The sequence below is a fragment of the Trichoderma asperellum genome, chromosome 6 (assembly GCF_020647865.1).
Source record: "Trichoderma asperellum chromosome 6, complete sequence".
NCBI classification, from domain to species: domain Eukaryota; kingdom Fungi; phylum Ascomycota; class Sordariomycetes; order Hypocreales; family Hypocreaceae; genus Trichoderma; species Trichoderma asperellum.
This window is the reverse complement of record NC_089420.1, coordinates 3,651,455-3,664,961: the sequence shown is the minus strand read 5'-3', so window position 1 is coordinate 3,664,961 and position 13,507 is coordinate 3,651,455. Positions and strand designations below refer to the sequence as shown.

The window sequence follows — 13,507 nt, the reverse complement described above, 5'->3', positions numbered from 1 at the left end:
TTCCGAAGAGGTGGTGTGTATGTGGAAAGGCCGATGCAGTGATTGGATACGGAAGCACTGTGATACGATGGAGAGCGCCCGTATTTTTTGTATGCGGTTGGGAAAGTATGTTCATTTTGATGAGGCTCAGCATGTCTTTGTTTGTGGTGTGATTTGAGCGGAGAGAATACGATACGGCGGTGATGAGATGGCTGTTTTGTGGATAATAGCGAGTCTTGATACGAAGTAGATATTACTACAAGAGAGAAAATTGTGGTTTGATGCAAGCTATCGACGGGCAATAAAAGACCAGTTGCAGGCATCATGAGTTACGCAGCGGATGATTGGCTGGAGGGGTTGGTTGTTGGCTCATCTCATCGTGCCTTGCGCGCTTGATATTGCCTGATTCAGCAAACATTCTGTAGCATTGAACAACGGGACACTTTATTTGATGACCTGCCAAAGTGGGATCAGATGAAAGTACAGAGCGATGCCCAGTAAGCTGCTGCATCTTTCGTTTCGTTCTTTTGGGTGCCGAAATTTGCAGTCACAAGCATTGCGGTTGCAGAGGACTAACACGCCTGTTGACAAGCATTCGGCCATGGCTCGGAATCAACCGCCGAATACCAGCGATGAGACTCCGACAAATTACAGTTTCTCGGAACGAGAAGAAGAAAAGAAATATGCATGTGACTGGCGGTAATTCATGTGTCCCGGTCAAAGGGGAAAAAAGAAAGGAAGGAAAAAAAAAAAAGGTTGGCTGTGCTGATGGAGACAAGTCACATTCTTGACGGGGTGATGCTCAATTTCATGCACTTTGGAGACCGACCGCTCCTCTGACGTCTGGACCGCTTGTCGATCTGGGGGTCTAGTTATAACTCTCTTTTTCTTTTTATTTTGTGCTTTAATTTTACCTGCATTTGCCTCTTGTTGATGCCTACGCTTGACTGATGGTCGCACTTGATTGGCAAGGCAAACAAATAGGCCGTCTACATGCAGTCTAGGACTTGGTATCACGCTGCAGCTTTCCCTACCGGCCCTTTTCCCGTCTTCTTTTCTTTTCCTTACTTCCTCCTATCCCTTACATGCAATGGCTAAACTAGAGATAGCCGGTCGGGGAAAAAGAAAGGAAGAAAAAGAAAAGGAGTCGCATATTCGGATACATGTGCGTGTGAGTGAATGTGTCTCTTCTCCATATGGCGGCCCGCCCAGATGCCCGGATAAGTCACAATACCCCCCGGCCTAGCGGAGACTGGGGCCTTTGCTTTGCATCAAGGTTGCTTTGCCCACAGTATGTGCGGCATTAGCGGAAACGGCGAGGCCTGTTTTGGGAACCGTATTCTCTTGCCGGGGGTGGCTTGAAACGCTCGGGTACAAGCTCCATAACTCGTAGGGCAGAAGGATGAACAGTAGAGAGCGCCTTTAAGCTGCTTGGAGTAGCTTTGGACGCGCCATGATGGAGGGTGGCCGCGTCCTTGTGCCTATTCGGCGTGATGGGGCTGAATGGCACATGTCGAGGCCGATTGGGCTGGTGACAGACCGTTTTTGATTTGCCCTTTCGTTTTACTATGCTGTGGTTTTGTGGGTTAAAAGCGTAAAAGAAGCATCTTACAGTGTGCTGCTTGACTGTGTGGCTCAGACCGAGGAGCTGAGAGGGAACGAGGGATTTGAGCCACCCCCAACCAATACTGTGCCGTACAAGTACTATTGAAGGCTGCAGCAACGGAACAGCCGTAGGATCTGGCTCCATCGCTGTCAATCATTGCATGGGATACCGCTCTTTTGCCCTGAAGTCAAATCAAGAAAAAGAGTCAAGCCTATACCGCCGTTTTGACAACACAACCACCCCCCCCTGCTGATGGCGACATGAAAGGAAATTGAGCCTTTTCGATAAACTGGCGGTGCAGGGCCAAGGCTGTCCGTGTCCCCCTTGAATTGTCTGGGGCAATGCAGGGCTCCGTTGCATACTGTACCAACACGCCTCATCTCATACAGTGCCATATCTGAATACGTGTCCCCCGCAGCGAGGCTCACAAGCTGAATTATAGGATCCGACTCTAAACGGGAAATGAATCCCTGCGGGCTGAGACAGCCAGAGGACGTCTTGCGCAGGCGGGAACCAGCGCATCGTGTGCCCTGCAAAAGCGCGCGTCGGCGTGCCGCGTGGCAAAGCAGCAGACAGCTCGATGCTACCCAAATAGATTAAACGGAGCCTGGAGATGGCTTGGTCGGGCTGCAAAAGAAGCGTTGGGAGTTGTCAATAGGAAGGGGAAAAAAAGCAAAAGGCACCCGCCGTTTACGCTCTGTAAGTGAAAAAGTCGGAGACGACAAAAGAACCCAAGCTCTGCCGTCTTGTCGTTGCTGGCTTCACACCCCCCTTTTTGTCCGTCTTGGCTACCCCCTTTTTTCTGGTGACCTACGAGTCGACGTCTTGCTGCTGCCACCGCTGTCAAGATGCCGTCAAAATGTGTTACCTTCAGCTGCCTCGTTTGAGCAGCCCGCGTGTCCGGACTCTTGGATAGCTGGGCGCACCCCTCCCGCAGCCCAGTGCCAGAAAGAAGAGCCCAGCACCGCCACCGGTGTCGTGCTCGTACTGTCACTGTAATCTCATCCTTTGCCAATGCCACCAGAGTAGGCAGAAGTAAAAGGAACCTGCCTATCAGTACAGAGGCCCGGCGCATTCGCGGGTCATCCTGACATGTTCGAAACATCATCATGATTTCCTGTTTTAACCCCTTTCCGGCTGGTCCCGGCCAAACCCACCCCCAGTCCTGGTTTTCCTAATTCACACTATTGAGACACGCCACCCTCCCTCCGCAAGTTGCGCTGATGGGGCCCGAGACTAGACTAGACAAGGGAGGGAGGCGAGGCTCTTTGGTGGGACGCACGTTTTGCTAGTTTTTCTCCCGGCTCTGACTCGAGCGCTGGGGCCGCTCCTCGGCCATCTCAGACTTGATATATTGCTCCCTACTCCCCCGGATGGAGCCTAATATCTTGCTTTCCTCTTCTCCATATCAACAAACTTATTTCACATCAACACAACAACATTGAATATAATTATCCATCACCACTCGAATACAAAATATAATACCGGATCAGGATCCGCAATACAAACAACACGCGCCTAACCGCCACCTCATATAATACCTGAACCGACTACTACTACTACTACTACTACTCCACTGAAGAAGCATACTCTTATCATCGCTTCACGATCCGAATACCTTAATCCTTAAACAACACACAAGGATATTAAACAAATAAAACAATCAACACACAAGGATATTAAACAAATAAAACAATCAACACAACAATATCTTACAAATCAACTGCGCTGGCCGCTTCACACTCCAACATGTCTCCAATGCCATCAGATTCATATTACATCATCCCCAACCTACAAGCCATGGACCCCTCCGCCCACGAGATTGACCTCAACACCCACACATGGATCCAGCCCATCATCATCGAGGACGAGGATCTCATGTTTGGCGGCAAGTCCCTGAGCGCCTGGTACGAGGAGGACCGCTCGCGCCTCAGCAGCAGCGCTGGAAGCAGCAGTGGCAGCGAGGATGGCAACCAGAGCCCCGAGGAGGAGGAGGAGCACCGAGGACGAGAGCGAACGAGGCGGCACCACCACGATAAGAAGACTCTGAAGAAGTCTCACCGCAAGTGAATGGGATCAACCGACACAATACCATTCGCTACTGTGCAGGGATGATCTGCGCTCTTGATGACGACTTCATCCTGCGCTTTTACATCCTCCTGGGCTGCAATCCGTAACCCTGCAGTCTACTCTTTTCACTTACAACACCATACACATCTACTCGACAACTTTTATGCAACGCCTCTCCATCCATATTACGACTCGTCCGACTTGCTTCAAATATCCATACTCCAGCTACAGCGCATCACCACTTTAGAATGCGGGAAAGAGAAAAGAAATCATTCATCATCATCGGGTTACACACGGCGTTTTTTATCATTTTACCATCATCGAATCATCACTGGCAGCATCGGGAATAGCGGGGGTTTACCTCTATTCATGACTCTGGGCTCTCTCTTGTCTCTCTTTTTTGGCGCCCCGGCATTTATTACATGGTTGGGCAATTTCTTTGGCTGACTCGGTGTGGTCCAAATGGATCTATTTTTATACCCAAAGGGATTTTGCCTTTTTTTTTTTTTTTGGTTTTCAGATTACGGAATTATATGTAGAACATTATTACACATTTTTTTTACGAGGGGTATAATGCAATGAGCTGATATGAGTTATTGATGCATGGGACACAGTCGAATAGGGGATGGTTGGATGTTGGCAGAAGGGATTTCTTAGCAGTCTCTTTACATACAAACTGAATGGCAGGAATACCATAACAATACACACAAATCTTCAAAAACTACCAATGAATTTGACTCATAATCATCGTGGCATGTGCATGATAAGTGGAAAGCGGTAAACAAGCTCAACGCGAGTAAGGGTCTGCCTCTATAGCGTAATTTTCTGTGATTCGCGTGCCGTGCGGCGGCCACACAACTTGTTACGCCACGCGCCGCTGTTAGTTGCGTTTCCCGAGGTCCTTTGTGCAATGCCCTTTTTTCGGAAGCGAAGACCGCGGACCGTTTCTGTTGGAAGTTGGTCCGAAAAAAGGAGCGTCAATGCGACCGTTGGGGGTTTCTGTTGTTCCTCCTGTCCTGACGGTTGAGAGATGGACTAACAACTAATAACACGGGAGATTGCGATGCAAGATCCTACGGTTGGTGGACGCTGGCTACTGCTGCTGGACGGCACGCAACTAAATACTATGCGTTCAGCTTTCAGCTCGTATCGCATTTACATTCCGTTTTGTCCATGAAGACGTTATTTTCTCTCCTTTTTTTTTCAGCTGCCTATCCCACCACACCCTCTTGTCAAACGCGTACCGCGATGCCGGGAGGCAAATAATAACAAAGAATGAGTCCTCGGTAAAAGGGTTCGGCGATCCAAGAGGCCGGATCCTCAGCTAGCTGACACTTGACTAACTGGAGTTGTGAGTGTGTGTGTGGGGAAGAGCTGGGCAAGACCAGACCACGCAGGAAAAGGGGGACTGAAGAAAGAAAAACTTTTTCTGTGGCTTTTTTTTTCTGGGGGGTTGTGTATCCATTTACTGCTTTTGAAAAAGGCCCGTTGAAGTGATTGACGTTAAGACGTTTAGGTTGTGGGTAAAAGAATGAAGAGAAGAACGAAAAAATTTTAATGGTGTGAGTGGGCGTACAGTATGTGGGCAAATTGGCTGAGGACGTGTATGCTCTTGGATGCTTGAATAGGGGATGTGGCTTTGTGTGCTTTACGAGAGTCTGGTGCGTCTGGATAAGCGTTTCTCCTGGTAAGAGAGAGAGAGAGGGAAGAGTTAAGTTTGCTTTGTCTTCTGTCATTGTTATGTTTATTCTCGCCCTTCGTATTGAGTGTTTCTAATAATAGCGCCAGCCGTCAATATGGCTGCTATTGTTGTTGCTGCTGGTGCCTGTGTCTACTCACGGCAACCCCGAGTTCTATTATTCGGCACTTGGGACGCATCTGCCGTGGGCCAACACGTGTCGCAACCCCATATTATGCCTCAGACCCTCTTTTTATCGCCGTAGCCTTTGATACTGCACGATGCTATGGGGTACGAATACCATTGCTGCTGTTACTAGGAATATGGGGGAGCCTTGCTGTGAGTACTGCGTATCTGATGTACTGTAGGCAAGCTGTTGTGTATGCATGTGTGCATGTACGGAGTAGCACCCGCCAGCAATAAGGGGTCCCTTCGCGGAACTTCTTCCGGAAGCAGGTTCGGGGCATTCCTTTAGCTGCTTCTGCGTTGTTCCATGCAGGCTTCCACGAGCTTACGCCCTGTAGAGGCTGCGTTGCAGCCCAAGAAGAGCAGCATGTGGCTTACCTGTGTTCCGTTTCCCTTCTATTTCTTCTTTGGTCTGCCCTTTTCATGCGCTGCTGTGTTGGCAGAGGGAGCAAGGGTGGGATTTACCATGAAAGCGTGAGTCCTAATTCGTAGCTGCGCTCTGATGGCGGTGAAGGGGCATGCCGTTTGCGGGCGCCGCAAGAAGTGGTAAATATCGGTCAACATGGGCTTTTTGATTGGTTGATTGGTGTGTGACGGATTTACTTTTCGAATAGTTTATATGACAGGACATCAAGTATAGTGCTGAAGAGGCGAAGCTGGTTGCTGTACTGAGGCGAACGGCTGATGTCTACCGTTTTCAAATAGAAACGGTGGGCCGGTTAGGTGAGACTATCTGATTATACCAGACTGGGGATCTAGCAGTAGATCACTCGCGTGATCTTAGTATTGATAGCAGCCTCAAATATATTCATGAATTAGAGAAATCTGAGAATTTATCGTCTCTGAGAATGAGACTTGATGCCTTTAATCTATGCTGCTAGTGGCACAACTAACTAAATACCCATGAACGTTACCATAACAAAATAGACATAACATTTGCATTTGCTATAAAAGTTTATACTCGCTAAAAGACATATTTTCTGCATTGAAGATATCTTTGGTGTCAGTTTCCTTCTTTGTCCTTGCTTCCGTTCTTCTGTTGTATTGATGGACCTGAGTCTCGTGCAGCAGACAGCAACGAGAAAGGTTATGTGTATTATGCGATCCCGTTAAACCTTTGAGTAGATACATTTTATGAACTTACATATTAGTTACTATTTTTCATTTACCCTACGCATTTGCAAAGTGAACTTAGCCGGGCGCCAGGCTTCCATCCGGCTATCCTTACAAAACGGTTGCTTACAACTTGAATACGAGCGCATTATTAGGCAGATGCGCTAATGCGCAGCAATAGCAGATACATGTATTGACGGACGATCCGGCTTGGTTCGGATGTAGCGCGTAGGCTAGCTAAGTCAAAATACCAAGTGTGACAGGTCAAGCCGCAAAAGGATTCAACGTTGATGGAAAAGATGGACCTAGCAAGAGATGCCAGCAAACACGTAGAAATGCGAAGACATAGAGGCACTTTTGTTGTGATAAATAAGGCAGTTACCTTGCAATTCGTTCTTATTCTGTTTATTATGTGTTATCGAGGACTTCGCCTTACCGGTTCACAGCTTCTAATATAGAATTAGACCAAATACCTTGTGCTTTGAAAGCATTGGTAAGCGTTTCATTTCCCCTACATGGGTTAAATCTCTGATATAGCTAAAACTTATTGCCTGATATCGAGAAGAATATACCGCTAGTAGTCTAAGCGCCGCTGAAGCCTGTCTTTGTGTCTTGATGTAGGCTGTGGGTTGAAACTGACCAACTGCGATGGCCTCACGGTCAACTCTATCCAGTGAACGAAGAGAAGGAATATCAAGTTCCTTTATACATATGATCTCGACTGCATTATTTGATTCCGAATACTTATTCAAGCTTTTTACTACAATACTGAAAAAGAGGAGGCGGCCATGCGTGCCGCAGCTCGCCCAATGGGAGGGCCAACGGGGCCAGCGGTATTTATTTAGTTAATCAGTTCAATAACTTATTAATTTCTATTCCAACTTTCTATCAATGCCCTGAAAATGCTCAAACACTGTGAAAGGCAAGTTTATTCAGCAATGTTACTAAGTTATGCATGACATGGGGTCCAACTATGATAAAGTGTGCAGAACAGGCAATAATCATAGTTCTCAAATTGGATAATCCCTCCCTCTGTAACAAGACGGTCCGACAAATGGAATAATACCGTTTTCAAGCTTTATGCTGAAATGAATGGTAAAAAGGCACGTAAGTCTCGGTTCAATGAGATCTGTTTCAGGATAGAAGTGTCAGCGGCATAAGGGACTTGCCAACGCTCCATTATGTCCATCACGTTGAAGATTCTCGAAAATAAAAGCTATTCCTATTATCGGTACCTAAATCAGGCTGCTTTAAAAAAAAAAAAAGTGCAGCAAGCACTCCTGCTGTTAAGCCTTGCACCGTGAATCTTTCTTTGGGGGTGCCGCACATGCTTGATCTAATTGAGAGGATAACTCTGCCGACAGCGAGCTCGCAGTATCATGGTATTTTATATGTATGATCAGTTCAACGCTATTGTCAAGGCTGCATATTTCAACTTTTTGCCGTTCTTCTCTCAAACTCACGAGCAGCCATCGGCCCAAGGAATCACGCCCACTACAGCTGAGGGTACACAGAAGCAGAGGGCAATGGACTGTGATAATTCGGGCGGCGGCTATTACATGGAACAGCCTACAAGTGTACTCTCTATCCCGTGTCCTTCGCTAGTGTTAATGGTTTACTAACATCATTGCGGTTGCAGGTAAATACCGTGGGTCTCACTCTATACGACAACCCAGTTGGACAACTATATTGGATCATTGAAAAGTTCGTCATTTGTGGGTTTAGGCACAACTTTGCATAAAACCAACTATACTGACAGTGCAAAGGATATGATCCGCGACGAGGAACTGGACCTTCACTTGTTACTAACAAGGAGATCCTCAGGCGCCTATCTCTCTACTACCTCACCCAAACTTTTCACTCTGCCCCTTTCATCTATGCCTAGAACCCTACAGAAAAGGACTTCTTGTACACCTACCGGAGAGTCCGAAGCAACCAGCCTCTTTTTTATAGCAATTTCCAATGGAATATGTTATTCTACCCGCAGAAGCTAGCGGCGACTGTCGGCAACTTGGTGTATTATAATTGTGAGTTACGACACCTCTAGGGGGAGAAATGATACCATTGGCTGTTTTTGAACATATTGCTGACAGCTATATGTAGCAATTGAGTTTGCCGGATACTTTCCAGCGCTGGATAACCCGCCTACATTGGCCGATGACATTAGATTGATTGGAAAATACTTTGAATCGTAAGAAGAGTACTATTTACATTAGCTGCTCTGCTTGGGCATTTACTTGCCAAACGGGTATAAATAGTAACTGTCCTCGCTGTTCCCGTACGTATTAGTGTTTAATAAGAAGAAAAGAAGGGAATCATTATTCAACACCCCAGTTTATTATCCAGGACCCCAGCCATAACTTAATAAACAGGTCAGTCTACTCATACATATTGTTATGAGATATATAATAGTATTTAAAATAATAAAGGCAGAAGAGGCAGTAAAAGATTAAAATACATGTTATTGTAATTCACGACTTTAGCTACTCTTGGGGTGCTGAATAAAAAAATTGGAGCGTGGATAACAATTCTTAAAAAGAATTTTCATGACAAGTTGACTGACTGCCTGACCTGATGGTAGAGGTTCTTTGGTAACCACAAGGCTCTTCAATTTAATTAGCGCAGCCATTATCAATCGGCGAGGACTAGTTTTTGGGGACAAAGAGTCTTGTCTCCCTGTGCGTGAAGATGCAAAGTCGTAGTAGAAGTCCATAGTATATACCATGCGTCAGCCATCGAATAGCGAATGTGGCTTTGCACTTGATAGCAATAGACCTATTTAGGGTAATTTTTGAAGAGAAACACATCGGACGGTTACGGGTAGAAGGACCGGGCAACCCAGATCGGACAATGAGCATGCTGTTTTGCACTCGTTAGAAGACATGTATAAACGACAGCATGTATACTCTCGTGATATTCAAAGCAGGACTATATCCCCTCAATATTCGGCTCTCTTTATTTACAGTTGAGCCATAAAGTTCAACTATGCCCTACTCTTCTTACTTCTTAGCCCTTATTGGCAGAATGTCAGCATCGTCCAGTACATCAGTAACACAGAGGCTGCCCGCTTCAAGCCAAATATCACTCTGGTCCTCAACACATTCCTTCATGAACTGCAATTGAGGCTTTGTTCTGGTCTACAGCCTTTAGAAAAAAGTTTGCAAAGACAGCTCCGGGCAGCAAAACTAGTTACCATGTCTACCACTAGTATAAAAACCCTTTTTTTTTTTTTTTTTCTTTTTCTTTTTTTTCTTTTTCTTTTTTTTCTTTTTCTTTTTTTTCTTTTTCTTTTTTTTCTTTTTCTTTTTTTTCTTTTTTTTCTTCCCTTTTTGCCGTCTCGGTTGCCTTTGGTCAAGATGTCAACCCTGCAACTCTGAGGAAGACGGCTGGCGTGAAGAATGCTTTCAGCGTCACGGTAGTGCCTCGCCTAGCCCCTAATCAACATCAGATGGCCTGCTATTGTCGAGAAAGAAACAGGATATCTTGCCAAATTACCGAGATAACAAGAAGTTCAACGAGCCGCTGATGATGGCAGGCGTGGACAAACTTCGTAACAAAGGAATCAAGGGCAAAGGAGTGCAGGCTGCAATCATCGATTCCGGCGTCGACTGTAACCACCCTTTGCTAGGTGGGGAACTCGGTCCAGAACAATAGTTCGCTCTGGAATACGACTTTGCGGGGGATGACTATAACAGCCTCGACTCTTCTGTGCTAGATTCTGAACCCCTGGCTACATGTGTTGGCGGTGAACATGGGGCTCACACAGTTGGAGAGTGTGAGCCTGACTCGTTTCGACCGCACGCTAGATTGGGTTTGAAACTAAGTAACATTATTCAGGAATTCTTGAAATGGAAGATCTCGAAGCAACTATTGCTGCTTACTGTGTCTTTGGGTACACTGGCGGCGCCACTCTGATATTATCATAGCAGTGATGCTGAGAGCCACACAAGATGGTACAGACATGATGCCCATGACTCTAGCAGGAGGTAACGGATGAGAATTAGACAACGGGTAATAACGACATCATCACCCAGTTGGCGAATAGTGGCGTGGCTGTATACCATTCACGACGATCAGCAAAATGCCTTTGGCTACAAACCAACGTTTCTTGCACCATCCTGGGCCGCCAGCAAATCTATACCCTCGGAGCAGGGCTGGGAGTGCCGCCCAATCCCACCATCTCAAATGGCTGCGACGCGTCTGTATGGGTCGCTTTGCAGCTAGCTACGTATCGAGGCATAAATTATTGGAGCAGCACCACCTTGCTGGTTTCAGTGACTGAATCGTGCACATATTTATTCAATAACTGGGGCGAAGCCGTAGCGATTGGCGTAAAAGACAATGAAGGTCTATCTTGCAGACGATGAGCAGTTGAACGTAAGCAAGCTTGAATTCGGCAAATATTGTGTTTGAACCATGAAAATTCGCAGAATATCAACATATTCGTCGAGCTTCCTGCTGATCAAACCTCTTACTATCCGGCATTTGATGGCAATAATGCCAAGGACGTGCTGAACAAGCTCGGGGGAACAGTGGACGCCGACGCCTTCTACAGCTATGATCTCATCAGTTGATATGACACTTGTGCCCAAGATTTCTGCTCTAGAAATAAACATCTTACCCACATGGCCCCTGGAGGGGAGTGGATATGCTCGTCCATCTAGCACTTCAATGGCAGCCCCTTTCATCACCACAACTTAGCGTTGCAGAGCTGTACACAAGACTGATGGTCACTGCTGCGCCACTAAGTGAGTGTGGCCTGATTCTCATTGCATCCACATGTCGATAGGGCGGTGGCCTAGTCGACGCTTATGCTGCTATTCATACTGTAACTTTTATTTCCTCCGTCAGCGATCGACCTGTGCGACTATGTTTCGCCGGCACCCCGAAGATCGCCATCATAAATCATTCCGAGTGTACATAAGAGGACATATCAGATAGAACATATCCTGGTGACTTTAAATGGAGCCTATCATGATTATCTGACTGGTGGCTTGGATATACCAAGGAATGGAAGCATCTACCCCTTAGAAAATAACGCCTCGGCTAAGGTCTCTTAGTCGTCTTGGGCTCACGAAGCCGGACAGTCAGCTACCTTCCAGGCTCAAATTACGCCACACGAAGACGAGTGGCCATATTCCATGCCTGTATACACCGGTTTTGTCGAGCCGTCTCCTGATAATGACACGTGCTCGATTCTGTATAGTGGTGTGCCCTCCAACCGAACCGAGGTTGGGCCAGTTATGCATCTCATAATAATGTCACCATCTACAGCTCCAGCCGTATACAAGTTTCAAATAATTAATTAATCCTGGTGCTCACATGGCAGAGCCAGACATTGACACGTACAAACTCTCTGACAACCCGGATAACACTCTCCCATTAATCAATTCGGCTACTGGGCTGCTCTCTCGCTTCGTTCGCTTACAACTCGCATCAGCTAGCACACATCCTTCATTCCGTCAAGATACGGCTTCGACCCTAGCGTCGCCATTCGCTATTAACTACTACTACTACTACTACTAGTATTCTAGCTACTACTCTAGCTACGTAGCCTGGCTTTCTTGGCGAGCCTAGCTACGGAATCATCTCTGCATCCACGATGGATCCTGTACCTAGTAATAGAAGTACCTAGTAATAGTACCTAGTAATAGTGCCATTTAGGCAGGTTTTACATTTAACTTCTTTGTATCTGGCATTAGTATTGAGTCCCACTCTAATAAAGCGATAACAACACCTCAGTCAACTTAGTTTCTGGAGATTAGCGGCCGCTTCTCCCCTTGTATTGCAACGGCGACGAGACAATCCTGCCAATTATATTACCAGTCGTGGGTCAACTCAGTTTCTTGAGATTATAGCGGCCGCTTTTCCGATCCTTGAGTTGGAAAGGCGACGAAACCATCCTGCCAATCACCGGCTGTGGCTCGGCTCTAAGACGATCCTGCCAATCACCAGTCGTGGCTCGGCTATATCCTGAGATTGAATGTCACAAGCTTTCAAGGGGCTTGGGCTTACTGGTGACAGCTGCGTGGAGAAAATCAAGCCATGTTATGACAATGTCTATGTCTGACGTTGTCTGTAGAAAATTTTTCCATCAACAAGAAGGGTTTCATATAGTAATAGTATATACTAGGCTCATCAAAGGCATAACATACAATGATAACTAGTATTTTCTGATTACATATTCGCTTTTTTGATTACCCACTAACGCGAAAAGTGCCCAATGCTGTCTAGCGCGATGAGATGCTAACAAGTCCCAGTTGTCAGACTGCGCCCGATCCCTGCTTCTCTTCATTTCTGTCTATCAATGAAGTTTATGGCACAGGAGTCATAGCGAGTCTCAAATTAAACTAGCCATGACTAGTGTATACTAGGAGGGAGGATAGTGACGCACAAGGTTATACTATAAGAGCCTCATGCAACGCAAGTATGACATTCGGTGTTTCCCGCTTATCCTTGCCCCCCCCGGTCATTTGTCGTTTGTCGTTTTGCTCATTCGCACGCATCGTAGAAATTATTGCTAACGCAAGGCTAGCCCCATCGCCAGGCATTCACCGGATTCATTTTGAATACTAATCAGGCAAGAATTAGAGATTCAAGGTTCTGAGTAGATCGGCTAGCCCTATGCTCGTACATCGTGCTTGATGTCCGAGCTGATTGGAGGAATTGTTCGGAAAGCCGATGCGGGTTCGTCAACAAGCTTTTAAGCTGCAAGACTGGGCTGACTGGGGCATCGGAGTTGAACAGGGATCTCCGAATAGAGAAGCCATCATGTCGCTAGGAGCTGCCCACGGCTGCCACACAGCCCTACGGTGTTTGAAACTGCCTCTCAGAGCCCCATCGAACCGACCGAATGGAGAAGTTAGGCGGCTGTC

At 46.6% G+C, this 13,507-nt stretch overlaps 4 protein-coding genes across 4 annotated transcripts; all 4 read left to right on the top strand.

Moving 5' to 3' along the window:
* Positions 1-3,334: 3,334 nt before the first annotated feature.
* On the top strand, positions 3,335-3,655 carry TrAFT101_010643 (uncharacterized protein; the record flags this gene model as incomplete). Its single annotated transcript, XM_024901361.1, has 1 exon — positions 3,335-3,655. One exon carries the CDS (start codon positions 3,335-3,337, stop codon positions 3,653-3,655), a length of 321 nt encoding a protein of 106 aa, XP_024755473.1.
* A 4,356-nt stretch (positions 3,656-8,011) lies between these two features.
* Positions 8,012-8,827, top strand: TrAFT101_010642 (uncharacterized protein; the record flags this gene model as incomplete). Its single annotated transcript, XM_024904577.1, has 3 exons — positions 8,012-8,209; positions 8,272-8,347; positions 8,736-8,827. The coding sequence occupies 3 exons, from the start codon at positions 8,012-8,014 to the stop codon at positions 8,825-8,827; spliced, it is 366 nt and encodes a 121-aa protein (XP_024755472.1).
* A 999-nt stretch (positions 8,828-9,826) lies between these two features.
* Positions 9,827-10,286, top strand: TrAFT101_010641 (uncharacterized protein; the record flags this gene model as incomplete). Its single annotated transcript, XM_066129021.1, has 2 exons — positions 9,827-9,839; positions 10,081-10,286. 2 exons carry the CDS (start codon positions 9,827-9,829, stop codon positions 10,284-10,286), a joined length of 219 nt encoding a protein of 72 aa, XP_065985151.1.
* Positions 10,287-10,973: 687 nt separating this feature from the next.
* On the top strand, positions 10,974-11,206 carry TrAFT101_010640 (uncharacterized protein; the record flags this gene model as incomplete). Its single annotated transcript, XM_024904576.1, has 2 exons — positions 10,974-11,009; positions 11,063-11,206. 2 exons carry the CDS (start codon positions 10,974-10,976, stop codon positions 11,204-11,206), a joined length of 180 nt encoding a protein of 59 aa, XP_024755471.1.
* Positions 11,207-13,507: the final 2,301 nt, after the last annotated feature.